Below are 14,117 nucleotides of genomic sequence, written 5' to 3' on the forward strand. Positions count from 1 at the left end.
TAAATTCTGCTTCACATAATTACTACATCCTCTTGAGGCTTGTATCTGGACCCGGATACCAGAGAAATTACAAAACAAAAATAAGCAACCCAAAGCAAGCACTGGCTTCTCTGACCTATATCCATGACACGCAGCACCAGTGGGCTCCCCCGACAGCAACCAATTTCTTGTTCAACCCTCAGGTCCTTAGAAAGCCCTTCACTGGATCCAGTGAAGTAGAAAGCAGATTTGTTATTATTGTGAGACTCAGACTGAGTGATGGGAGAAATTGGGCTTCTAATCAAAAAGTAGTATGTGTGACCCAAGAGAAGGGAACCAGAGTATGAGAACAGGATCCATTGCTAAACCTTCTTCTTCTCAGCCTAACATTCATTTTAAGAAATGTCAGTGTTCCACACCCCATCTCTAACCCCAAGCTATTGTGTTCTTCTTGGAGAATCCTCACAATAAACTCAATTTTCCATCTTCAAGGCAGCTCTCAGCCACCTGTCACCCTCTTCTCTGGCTCTAGCTCAACCCTGTCCCTGTCACCCAACAGCTGGTGATTTCATGCCCACATCCCTATCCATCTCCAGCAGTTAAACCATTATTAGCTTCAAAGGGAACTGAGACTTTGCACACTAGGCCCCCTGGTCTTATCAAGGGTGGTTTTGTAGCTCTCTGAGCTGAGGGGTCTCTAGGCTGAGACACATGGCTGGGAGGCAGGGCACAGATGTTCTAGCCCAGGTCCCAGGGCTGCTCCAGGCTGGTTACCTGTGAGGCAGTGTCACAATGTGCCCCTGGGATGCCTGGAAGATGTTCTTTGGAGCTGGCACCAAACTCTTTGTGGAGCCCCATGAGTTGATTTTTTTTTCCCCCATATTTCTTGATATAATTTGAGTCCTGGGACTGGAGCTGCTACCCACTTAACATTACTTGAGTAGGTAGAATTAGGAATAGTACAGAAGTGAACTGGGTCAGAGTGAAGACACTGGGCTGATTTGCTAAAGTAACTCCATAACTATTTTATTTTTTAAAAGCATATATTAAAGCAATGTGCTGTTGCTTTTTAGTTGCCATCGAGTTGATGGCAACCCCGTGTGTGCAAAGTAGAACTGCTCCATAGGGTTCTCAAGGCTGTGACTTTTTGGAAGCCAATTGCCAAGCCCGTCTTGTAAGGTGCCTTTATATGTGTTTGAACTGCTAACTCCCACTTATTTCTGAAGTCTTCATAGTAGCCAAGAAAGCACAAAGAAATTTAGAAAAATTACACTAAGTTAGAGCATTTGGTGTGGGGGTACAGCAGCAGGGACACCTTGGTTCAAATTCTCCAGGAAGTGGCTTCCTCCTTACATATCCCTTTGGCTACACTGACTAGTATAAATGCTCCATTGCAACCTGAAAACACGTGTCCTGCAGCTTAGAAGATTTTGGAGGTGGTTAGCCTGCCTGGTCAGAGTAATCAGGGGGAGCAAATTTACATTTCAAGGTTCAAATTAAATCCCATATTGACAGAGAGCCTTGAAATTCTGAATGACATGTATTATAAATGTTGCAGCCCTTAGGGGACCAGCAGGACTCTAAGAGAATCTGAAACTTAGATGATTTCTGAGTTTATGCATTAAGAAAGACTGTTCAGGAAGTGTGTACGTGTCTTTTTGCATTGCTCACCAGCACACAACCTTAGCACTGGAGTGATACTCAAAAAAGACAAGGTCTGAAAATAAAGTAACAATTGCCCAAACAAATAGCACTTTGAAATGCAGGTTGAAAAGTAAATTACATGTGTGGACCATGAGCAAAGACTGGAAATTCTTAAAGGATGAACAAAGGAATCTTGAATTTAAATTTTGGACTACAGTAGTGCCAAACTAGCCTTTATACAGCTTCACATCTTGGTTTCTTAAGTCAAGTATAAAAGAGGTGCGGCGACATACAGCAAACATACTGAGTGCATTCCACTTTTTAAAAAGGTTCTATTCAGTCTGATAGTTTTTCTTTGGTTAGCGTGCTACCAAAGAATGGGTCAGATAGAATATTTTTCTTTTCTAGCAATTGTTTTGAACTTACAGACATTGACTGAGAAAGGGGGTCTAAGAAAATTATTTTACCAAATCAATACCTTATGTTCTATCTGAAATACGGACTACGGATTCAGAACTCAACATCGTTAAGGGTGCACGACCTTCTTCAGACATCTGTTTTGTCAGCTCTATTACTTCATTCAATAAATCAGGTCCCCCCAGCCCAAAGCGATCATTGACAGCTGCCTGGTAAGTTTAGATTTCAAAATCCCAGGCGAGCCCTAATTATGCAGCAAAATTAGACTAGGCTTTCATATCCTGAAATAACCAAGGAAATAGAGTTTTTTTTCTTTTTAATGGACTAGTTTCCTTTCTCACTAACTCATAACTCCCTTGAAAATCAACCGGAATACATCTCAACCAACATCAGTAAGCAAGAAATACAGCAAGGAGGGGAGTGAGCAACCCTTGTGGTTTCCAGCAGTTAATGTTAAGGTTATCAGTGTCTGTTATCAGTGGCTTCAGCTATGCAAGGAAACAAAACAATGAAAGTTTTCTCACGCATTCTCACACATGTAGAAAGCAGGTTCCAGGAAACCCCTTTGAACAATTAAGAGTCCCTCCTCCCCTACCTTGTGGAGAGCTAAAGCCAAAAATATAAGGCACCAGCTTCTTAGGAATGAGTTTCCTGCCCTGAGTGAGTAGAGCAGAATCCAGTCTTTCAGCTCAACTTCCAGGTGGGGAAAAGAGACAAAGAATTATGATAGCGTGATGAGGGTGCTTCTCTGAACAGCTATTTCCTAGGAAAGACCTGATCAGCCATTGTCCATTTACAAAGAAGTACATCAGCAGGAGCTTCCTGACAAGCGATCACTCCCTCTCAACCAGATCTAACCAGCATATTTGGTTATAACTCAACTACCATGAGCTTCACAGCCGAAGCCCAAATCCAGATTTAGAATACAGCATTAGAAAAATCGTTTATTTTCTCTTTACACATTCATTACCAAGACTTTTCTCCTAGCAATATCTAAGTTGTGATCATGGGCCATCATAAGAGTACATTGGAATTCAACACATTTTTAACTTGATACCAAGAAACCAAATGGCCCTAAGTTTTAAATACTAGCAACTCGTATTCAAGAAAGCAATTAATGTTGAAAATCAGCAGTTAAGTTCATGATTGGAAACATATCCAGATCTCCATTCACAGACTGATTGTCTTTCCTGATTCCCACCATTAGCGGGGCTCTTTCTTTAGCAGTTATTTCAAGGTAGCCTGAAAACCAGAGTACCCACAGACACAAAATTTATTAAGATTCAGAGACTCAGAGTCCCTGGATGGAGCAAATTGTTAAGCACTCGGCTACTAACCAAAGGTTGGCAATTCAAATCCACCCTGAAGAGCCTCATAAGAAAGGCCTGGGGATCTAATTCCAAAAGATCACAGCCACTGGGTGGTGTGGGGGGTGGGTGGGAGGAAGATTCAGAAGCTTCAATAAGATATAGTGGGAAAGAAGCATTATTACCTCCCTCAAAGCTTCAAGACTTTTGGTTTTAAGGAAAGAAAAGGATGCATTTACAGAGTGGCTGAGAGGTCCAAGGTGAGGCCTGAAAAGAGAGAAGGCCAGGAGAGAACCCAGTTACTGAGAGCAACGACTCCACAGCTTCACTTAGAATAAAACAAAAAGAAATGAGCTTAAACTACAATGGGAATTAAAGTTATATGTTTGTAAGGGTCTCTTGAGAACAATACTTGTTGGTCTCTGATTAAAAACTCAAAAGAAACTGCAGGTTAGTTAGTCTCTTACAAAAGAATAAGAATTCCCCTAAAGGCAGGGAGATATACCATTTAATTTAGCAGATTCCTTCCAGTTCACAAAAGTGGAGACGACATCCTAAGTAACCTCAACACTACCATCCTCAGGACCTTTGAACCGGCTATGTATACAGTCCTTCTCAGGCCCTCGTTTCTTTAAATGACATAATGCAAAGCATAAGCATCAGCCCTGATCTCCCTCCAAGGGCTCGTGCACTTAATATAAATCTACTGATGCAGACACATATTCAGCCTGGTGGCCATTGTCTGGAGGATCAATTAAGGAAACACAGATCGTTGAAAACCCAAATGATCCAGAAACTGCTTTGTAGTTACTACCTTCCTTCTCTGCTCCCAGCCATATCCTTTAGCAGCTGCTAACTAGAAGTCAAACTGACTAACTTTCATTTCCACTCTCTTTGGCCATCATTTTATAGGGGTACTAACAAGCCCCGAGGGAGCCCTGGTGGTGCAGTGGTTAAGAGCTACGGCTGCAAATCAAAAGGTTGGCAGTTCGGATCTACCAGGTGCTCCTTGGAAACCCTATTAAGGCAGCTCTTCTTTGTCCTACGGGGTTGCTAGGAATCAGAATTGACTCAACGGCAATGGGTTTTTGGTTAACAAACCCCAGTCACTAGCAGGCTGCAGGGAGATCTGGATTGTAGACCAGAACCATGTTTGACCCCAAGAGAGTTGAGGTAGCCACCATTGTTTAACTCCCAAGTTGTAGGTAATTGTCTCATGAAATAAGTTGATTATATTTGCAGAAATTCAGCCTAATACCAGACCATCTGTTTTCGTAATGAAAAATGGGACAAAGGTTGCTTGTCTGGTGAAGGATTTCTATCCCAAGACCATAAATATAAACCTGAACTCACTCAAGAAGATAACTGAATTTGACCCTGCCATCGTTGTCACTCCCAGTGGCAAGTACAGTGCAGTCAAGCTTGGTCAGTATGAAGACTCAGATTCAGTGACGTGTTCAGTTCAACACAACAATGAAATCTTGAACTCCACCAACCCTGAGTTGAAGGAAAGTCATTCAGGTAAGTGGTATCTGGCTTAAAGGAACTGGGGGTAGTTGGAGAGGAAAGCTGGGGAAAGGGAAGTTGGAGATGTAAACTCTGGACATCTCTCTAAATATGGTATCATGCTGGAAACAAGACTTAGGCCTAACTATAGCCCATCATTGACTGGGAAGGGAATTCTCTGTATCCCTGAACTGGAATCTATGGAAAGGCCCAAGTGTAGTCATTCCATCCCCATCTCTCTTCTTCACCAACCACTGTCTCCTTCATACAAATGGCTGTCCCACCATGAGTCTCTGTGATTGAAAGAAACTCTCTTCTTGGAAAAAGCGTTCAGTCTAATCTAGGGCTGAATTCCAAACCAAAAGACAATCTAACCTATTGTGTGGTTAAGAATCCTAGCTCTTCTTGCATATTAGAGGCATGCCAGGTTGTTGGCCACATGGTGCAACGAAAAAAGTCCAGAATAGGGAATACTTTGGCTGTGTGAACAGCTGCAGGACTTTAACCAAGTCACACCCTCTGGGCTTTAGTTTACTTATTTAAAGCCTCCTCCAGCTTTAAAACTTGAAATACTTTGAGCATCTTTGTTGGCAACATAACTCTGACCACTGCTGCTTTTTCTACGTAATCTAGAACCAACGAAACCTGAAAACGAAGAACAAACTTCAGAAAGCTGCCATGAACCCAAAGGTTAGTTCAAATCAAGGGGTCAACTTCAGAATTGAGGGGGTTAAGGTAAATTCTGTAATTCTCAGATGGAGTCAAAAAACATGGATGGATTACGAAAGAAAACAAAAACTGTGCCTGAGCCCAGTTGGTTTCCTTCATCCTCTGACTCTCCCAGGAGAACTTGCCTGGCTGTGAGCATGGGTCTCCAAAGACGTTTGGCTGGGTAGGAGCAGCAGCATCAGATCTCTGAGGGCGTCTGGCTCCAAGCTGGGTTTTATAGACCAGGAAGAGTAATAGTGACTTGGGGCAAGCTGGTGTCAGAGTTGCAGGTCCCATCTCTTGAAGAGAATTTAGTATCTCTCTGAAGCCACTATCTTCACTCTTGCTCAACCGTAGTTCATGCCTGGAAGGTGAACATGATGTCTCTCACACTGCTGGGACTAAGAGTGGTGCTTGCCAAGAGTATTGCCATCAATGTTCTCTTGACTGCCAAGTTATTTTTCTTTTAAGGTAAGAATTAACCCCTTCCTATTCCCATGTCCACCCAAACTGTGCAGCACTTGGGAAATGGGGTTTAGGAATGGTAAGAGAACAAGAAGCATTGAGAAGGGAAAAACAGAGACATATTTATAATTAATAGAATTGCTATCTGAGGTACTCAGCATAACAACATCCCATCTCCTGTTACTCCTTTTATTTCAAGCTGGACTCCAAACCTTTTATGTAGTATAATGTGCTATTTTTCTATGATGCTAGCCAATACCACCTGCCTCCCCCCCAAGGAGAATGTTGGACCTAAGAAGGAGAATTAGTCTTCCTTATCTGCTATTTCGCTTATCTGTCTGATGGTCCAGGAGCTATTTGCAAGACCATAAGTAAAGCCTCACCTAAAGAATACTCAAGGAGAGTGGAAGCTATCTCTGCCCAGAAAAAGAGAATGCCACACCCCAATGCTTAATCATAAGACTCTGATTGCAGACCAGCCCGTCACTGAGATGATGTATACTTCTGTCAATAGTGAACAGCCTACTCAGGATGCATAAAACTCAGGACTGGAGAGCTAGTTATTTGCCTTTTACTTGCATTCCCTTTTCAGGTAAACTTGTAGATGAAATTGGAACCAGGGTCTTGGTTAGCCTATGAAGCTCCTCCCCCTTGCTCCTTCTCCAGTATTCCCAAGTACAATATTCTCAAGTACAATATTCCCAAGTACTCTTCAGCCCCAGCTCCCATGTAGGAGCAACCCTAGACTTAAAGCATTGGGCTGATCTGACCCAGCCTGAAAACATACCTGCTCATTCTCAAATGGATGTCCAGCTCCAACTGTTATTTTACTAACAGTCCCAAGGACATAGACCCCATGGCTATATAAAAAGAGCACTGAGCTGGGAGTCAGAAAACCTGGGTTTCAGTTTTGATTTTGTCACTAACTCAGTGTTATCTTAGCAAGGTTGCTTCACCTCTCTGGGCCTTGGTTTTTGCATCTGTGATACAAGAGAGTTGAGAATGACTAAAGGAAAGCAAATAGGCTTCATGGATTGTGATAACATTGATAGGTTGATACTGACTAGCTACACTCTTTCCATGTGCGGAGAGAAAAAGTACCAGGATAGATTAGTGATGTCCGTAATGGTACAGCCGCAGCAAGTATTGGCCTTCCCAAAGTAGATGGATGACTCCTGTAATTCCTTCCAACACTGAGCATCTATGATTATTAACAGATAGCTCTCACGACTGTTTTTTCCTTGCAGACTAACTGGGATGAGGAAGCTACATGCCCTGAAATAAACCAAAAGCCTACAAGGATGCTATCTCCTAGGTTCCGACTTCTCAGTGATTCAAGTTGACTGTCACAGCCTAGCTGAAATGGCTACCACCCAAACCAGTTTTCCTTTGAAAGCAACAAATCCAGCTCATCCTTCAGCCTGGTAGAAGGACAAAAGTCCTGGGGAAAGGGAATTTATGGTCCTAAGTGCGTCAATCTTGCTCTTACATATATATATCCCCTTTATGGGATATAGGACTGATTTTTTACTCCTACACCTGAAACACTTTGAAAGTGGCATTCAATGAGATTTCTAAAACCTCATCTAAATACTCTCCAAGCTATTAGCAGAGATCAGAGTAGAATACAGAAGAAAGAATTCCTTTTTATTAATTGACTTAACGAACATGAATCGACTCACTCTAAGTTCCGGACACTGTGCTCTGGGTGCACAGATGAACAAGACTTGGGTCTTGCCTTTAATTTAACCAATGCAATGTGCAAGTGTTTTTGCAGGGAGGGATAGAAATGAAGCTCCCTAGGTTCCCCCTGTAAAAACAATATCTTTGCTGTCTTTTGCCTGCCAGTCTGTCCAGGGAATTTGAGCTCACTGGATGCTGGCTCTTTTGCCTGGGTCTTTGGTGTTGATGGTTTTATGCTGTTCATTTTAGACCCTGTCTCTGCTGCATTTATTAAACTGCACTGTGTACGCTCGCCTCTGGCTTGATTCATCGCTGACCACCGCAGAGGGAAAGGGGGTGCTGTGAGCTGTTAGTCAGACAAAAGCCAAACTGAGCTTATAGGTCACACCACAGCTTCCTGGTCCTCAAGCCTGCAGGCTCCTGCCTTGGGGACCCAGCTCTGAGCTTTCTGCTGTTGCTGCGGCTACTGTTAGAGCAATAACAACAGCAGCAGCAGCAGCAGAGCCCTCGGTGTGGCAGTGAACTCTGTTCCTTCTGCCTCAGCAGATTCACAGCTCTTTCCAGGTACACCCACTCAGGTAGCAGAGCCCTAGCAAAAGAGAATGGTGGTTTCCATGGCACCTAGCTAGAGTGTCAAGCAGCAGTTCGAGACGTTACAAATGGAAGAGCAGCCACAGCAACAACTGTCCCTGCCATCACCAACCACAAACTCCCACATCACGCCTTTACAGCCAAACAAAAGAAAAGGGGTGGTAACATTATGAGTCAATGGGTTTAGAACAATCTAGAATAAGCCAGGTCCATCCGAGGAAAAATAACTAAATTTTTCCACACGAATTCTCCTGCATGTGTAAAGAATGTATGCCTATTTCCAAAGCATTCACATCTGTTACCTTGTGTAGCATTAGACTGTTCCTCTGAAGTTTCTAGAAATGAAGAGATCCCTTATCCTCGTTTTTCAAGTAAAAAAATACATATATGCAATCTGCAAAACATCTCCCAACATGGATGAATCCAGAGGGCATTACGCTAAGTGAAATAAGTCAATCACAAAAGGACAAATGCTGTATGAAGCCACTATTATAGAAACTTCAGAAGAGGTTTACACACAGAAAGAAACAATCTTTGATGGTAATGAGGGAGGGGAGAAAAAAACACTAACTAGGTAGTAGATAAGTGGAAACTTTGGTGAAGGGTAAGATAGTACACAATACTGGGGAAGTCAGCACAACTTGACCAAGGCAAAGTCATAGAACCCTCACAGACACATCCAAACTCCCTGAGGGACCGAGTTACTGGGCTGAGGGCTGGGAACCATGGACTCAGGGAACATCTAGCTCGACTGGTGGTATAACATAGTTTATAAAGAAAATGTTCTGCATTCGACTGTGGTGAGTAGCATCTAGGGTCTTAAAAGCCTGTGAGCGGCCATCTAAGATATATCTACTGGTCCCATTCTGGCTGGAGCAAAGCAGAATGAAGAAAACCAAAGACACAAGGGAAAGATTAGTCCAAAGGACTAAGGGGCCACAACTACCACAAACCTCTGCCAGACTGAGACCAGAACAACTAGACAGTGACCAGCTAACACCACTAACTGCTCTGGCAGGGATCACAATAGAGAGTCCCAGATAGCGGGAGAAAAATGTAGAAAGAAATTCAAACTCACGCACACAAAAAAAGACCAGTCTTTCTGATCTGATAGAGACTGGAGAAACCACAAGGGTATGGCCCCCAGACACCCTTTTAACTCAGTACTGAAGTCACTCCTGAGGTTCATCCTTCAGCCAAAGATTAGACAGGTCTATAGGGCAAACAATAACACATCTGAGGGATGAGCTTCGTAGTTTAATCATGTATATGAGACTAAATGGGCACACCAGCCCAAAAGCAAAGAAGGCAGGGAAGTACAGGAAAACTGGATGAATGGAAACAGGGGATGCGGGGTAGAAAAGGGGAGAATGTTGACACATTGTGGGGTTGGCAACCAATGTCACAAAACAATTTGTGTATTAATTGTTTAATGAGAAAATAATTTGGTCTGAAACTTTTACCTAAAGCACAATATAAACAAACAAACAAAAAAAATGCACACAAAAAAGCATGTGCCTTGTCCAAAGTCATTCAGTGAGGTAGGGATATTGCTAGGAACAGAACCAAGGTATCAGGAATGCCAGCCCGAAGTTCATTCTACACGAGCACACTGCGCCACCAAAATGAAGACGAGGACTCAATTTGAATATCAGCTGGACTGAACTTCAAGACTGTCATATAACTGAGCCACTCTCTGGCTCACTTTAACTATCAGAAAAAATCACCTTAGCACATCACAAAACTATGGATTTCTTTCACCAAGAGAAACCTCCAGAAAAGAGCTATAGCTGTGAGTTACAGTTTTCAAGAGCTTTCCTGTGCAGAGTCTCATTAAAGACCACAACAACCTCAAGGTGATCATTCAGGAGATTGTTATACATACTCAGTAGAGGGCAGAACAGAAGCCCCAGGAGGCCCAAGAGGCTTACCCACAGCCTTTGAATCCCTCACCCAGTGTTCTTTCCATTCCTCCACATAGTAACTGTTCTTTGCCTACCTGTTTTTGAAGCCCAGACACACTGGCGCCCAAATCACCTACTGATAAAGCCTAGGGTGACCTGCAAGAAAGAGTCCAACAAGTGCAGCCCTGCACCCCCAGCTCTGCCAATGGCCATGTACATGGCCTGGAAGCATCCTTACCCTCAGATCATTACTAAACAACCACATGAGTTTGGGAGCATCTTCTCCCCCCAGATCTCTCACTAACCCACCACGCCACCTTTGGAATGTCCTTTCCCCCATTTCTGCCATTAATCATCTATATGACCTTGGAAAAGTCCCTCCTTTCTCTGGGCTTCAGTATTATTTCCTATAAAGTGATTCCAAGGCCTCTTCCATTTCCAAAATTAAAGCCAATAACTCTACTAGTTCTTTGAAGACAGAGCTCAGTAGAAATAGAGGAAAGGAGATCAATTCCCAAGGGCTGAAGGTTTATCTATTTTGACAGCACGTAGTCATTTTCCACTGGAGGTAATTGTCTCCCCTGAAGATACCACTGAGCACCAAGCTCAGAGACTTTGGAGCTAGGATCCTGGGATTCATAGACAACTTTCTAGAAGTACCTCATTGCTCTTCAGTGGAAGAAAAAAAAAAAAATGTTCTGTGAAAAAAGATAAGTGGCATGGAGGTGTCAAAGAGCATCCAGGAGAAATAACGTGGCTGGACAGACATAAGAAGATGCAGAGAAAAGGTAAACTGGGGACATTTTTAAAGTAAATAAAAATTGGTGTCCAATTTGATTTGTAAAATGAAAACAGACCAATTTATGATAATGGATAAAAAAGGCACTTCTGATGGCCTCTCCTGCACATGCTGGTACTTGCAGAGCAAAGCAGCATACATTCCTCGAGCCCCATCTGGCCCTGGGGGTGCAAAGATGAGAATCCCTCAAACACACAGCTCCTCCCTTCACTACCCCGACTCACTCAGGTAGCAAGGGACCCCTGAGCCTAAAGTGAGGCAATGTCTGGTTCATCTGAATCCAAGATGCTCCCCATGACTTCAGACAGAATTTAGGGCACTTCTAAAAGCCAGGTAGAGTCCCTGGGTGGCCCAAATGGTTAAAGCACTAATTCCTAACTGATGGGTTAGAGGTTCAAATCCACCCAGAGACTCCTCAGAAGAAAGACCTTGAGATCTACACCTGAAAAATCAACCACTGAAAACCCTGTGGGACACGGTTCTACTCTGATACACATGGGGTCACCACAAATTGGAATTGACTCAGTGACAAATGGTTTGGTTTGGTTGGTTTAAAGGCCAGGCTGGGGCACAATCCTCGTTCAAGGGTGTGACTTCCCTGAGAGGCTGCACTACTGAGCTGGCCTGTGCCCCAGGGGTTATTGTGCGGACTTCCTGGGCACCTGCATCACTGTGTGACCACAGGCACAGTAGTAAGTGGCACTGTCTCCAGCCCTCACTGAGGAGATCACCAAGTGGAAGGTTCTCTGGGTCTGACTGTGCTTCACGGAAAATCGGCCTTGAGTAAAATCTGCGTCTTTGGATCTGGTGTTGTCCCTGTAAAGGACAAACTGAAAGGGGTGATCTGGCCTCATCCGGTACCAGTATAAATGTGAATTTGAGTGCTCTGTCTCGTAAGTGCAGAGCAGTGTCGCCTCACTGCCCAGCGTCACTGTCTGTTCTGTGGCACTCTGGATTACTTTGTTACACAGCATGCCCTCGTCTGTAAGGAGAAGAGGTGAGAAAAGAATGAGTGTCTGCCCTCCCCAGAGCCAGGCCTAGCACAAACCCACCCCAAAGGGAACTCAACGAGCAGGGACAGGAGAAGGACCAGAAATGAAAGCCCAAGGCAGAGAATCACTGAAAACCAAGCGGGAAAGAGAAAGACAACGAGAAGCCAAGCTTTTGCAAGTAAGAGAACTACCGAACAAGAGGGAGGGACAAAAACAAATGAACTTACAGAGAAACAAAAGGCTGAAGGCTGCAATCAGAATCATTTTCTTTCTGTATCAGGGCAGAGATTAGAGAAGATAGACTAACAAGGGTTCCAGAAATCTCTGAGGCCATCGTAGGCCTTCTGACAGGAAGGGGGTAGTAGGGAAATGAAGGGAGACTGGCACCCTGGCAGTCATGTGACTGACTGAGCTCAGCTCTCTGAGGCAATGGCCTCCACCAAAGACACAGGTGTTGTTTTGGTATTTTGGTCCTCCATCCATCTTGAACTAATACTTTTGTAAATACAATTAAAATGAGTTACAAGAAAGAAAGGAAGGGAGGGAAAAAAAGAAACAGCAAACGGAAGAACCACATGCTGGGATATCAAATTGCTGTAAAAACAAGTGGCTCTCTCTCCATTTCTGCACCAGTCAGTCCATGAATCACACTTTGAGTACCTCTGCCCTACAGCACCTACCACAGCTGCATGCACTTTGCAGCTACTCAGTAAATATTGGTTTAATAAAAGGAATAAATGAATGAAGACCTTGGACACATCCCTTACTCCTCTGTGTAAAGAGGAAGAGATGGGGACTGGACAAGATGGAATCTAGGACAAACCTGTCCTAGCTCTGAATTCCATGAATCTTTGATTTCAGATGTTTGAAGAGTGGGGAGGGAGTCCCCTGATCCTGAGAGAGCTTACTGCACCTCAGACAGCATGACTTTCCATCTGCCATTAGGCCCTGGGTAGCACATGCTTGGCTCCTTCTGGAAAATCATCCTCCAAAGCAGAGCTTCCCAATGGGTGAGCTGCCATGAATATGGGTTACAAGATCACTGCGAGGGTGCTCAGCGTGGTCATGTGCAACCCAGAGTGACTGGAGCCCCTGGGTTCGGCCCCTCCCAGCCACATGCCATACAAATACTACTTCCAAGTAAGCCATGACACAACAAAAGTTGGGAAGCACTGTCCTAAAATATCAAAGATGGACTGACTCCTCAAAATCTAGTACTTCTAGGATTTGTAGGAGTTCCTTTGTTTCCCTTTTCCCCTATACCCAGTTCATCAGCATGTCCTGCCAGTTCTACCATGAAAATTTATCTCCAGTCCGTCTACTTCTTTCCATCTCCACCGCCACCACCTCCTCCAAACACCATCACCTCCTGCCAGGACCACTGCAGTAACCCTCTAGCTGATCCCTTTCCTTCATCCTTGTCCCCCAACTATTTTTTCTCCAGGTCATTATGAAATGTAAATCAGATGACTCAGCAGGAACCCTTTCCCAGGGCGTGCCTTCTCTCCAGCCTCCCCTCACACACCTGTTCCTTCTTTCTCTCACCTTCAGCCACTGTGGCCTCCTTCTGTGCTTCCATCTGCCCAGTTTTCCATCTGCCTGAAACTCTGGGCCCAAGCTCTTCACAAATATCAGGTCAAAGAGGCTTTCTCTGACCACTTCAGGTAAACTAGACACCCATCCCAGCCATGGTCATCCTCTGTTACATCTCTGCCCTTATTTCCCTTCATATCAGTACCTGAAATCAACAGACTTACACATATTTATTATTTTGTCTCCTCCGTCTCATCCCTTCATACGTTCCCCCTACACACGCACCCACACCCACACACACACATACACACCCACACACACATGCCACAATGTAAGCTGCATGAGGGCAGGCACCTTGTTTATCTTTTCATTAATCTATCCCCGGCCCCTGGAATTGTGACTGCCACATAATACAATCAGTAAATGTATGTGGAATAAAAGAAAGTAACTTTCCCCACTTAAAAATTAACCACTTGCACAGATAAGATTGCCAGGTTTAGCAAATAAAAATATAGGAAGCCCTGTTATATTTGAATTTTGAATTAAATATATATATATATATTTAGGAATATTGGGGACGTATGTATGC

General features: G+C 43.8%; 1 long non-coding RNA gene and 2 gene segments (V, D, J or C); 2 read left to right on the forward strand and 1 right to left on the reverse strand.

The window, feature by feature from the left end:
- The window catches only part of LOC126084627 (T-cell receptor alpha chain C region-like), a 682,839-nt gene that overhangs the window by 588,090 nt on the left and 80,632 nt on the right, over positions 1 to 14,117 (forward strand).
- On the forward strand, positions 4,718 to 8,001 carry LOC126084644 (uncharacterized). Its single transcript, XR_007519041.1, has 4 exons — positions 4,718 to 4,868; positions 5,487 to 5,543; positions 5,919 to 6,032; positions 7,274 to 8,001. It is a non-coding gene; the product is annotated as an uncharacterized LOC126084644 (long non-coding RNA).
- LOC126084638 (T cell receptor delta variable 3-like) lies at positions 10,241 to 12,440 on the reverse strand. The segment is given in 2 exon segments: positions 10,241 to 11,985; positions 12,223 to 12,440. Coding segments are annotated over 2 exon segments (381 nt in total).

Source organism: Elephas maximus, chromosome 10 (assembly GCF_024166365.1).
Source record: "Elephas maximus indicus isolate mEleMax1 chromosome 10, mEleMax1 primary haplotype, whole genome shotgun sequence".
Taxonomy (NCBI): domain Eukaryota; kingdom Metazoa; phylum Chordata; class Mammalia; order Proboscidea; family Elephantidae; genus Elephas; species Elephas maximus.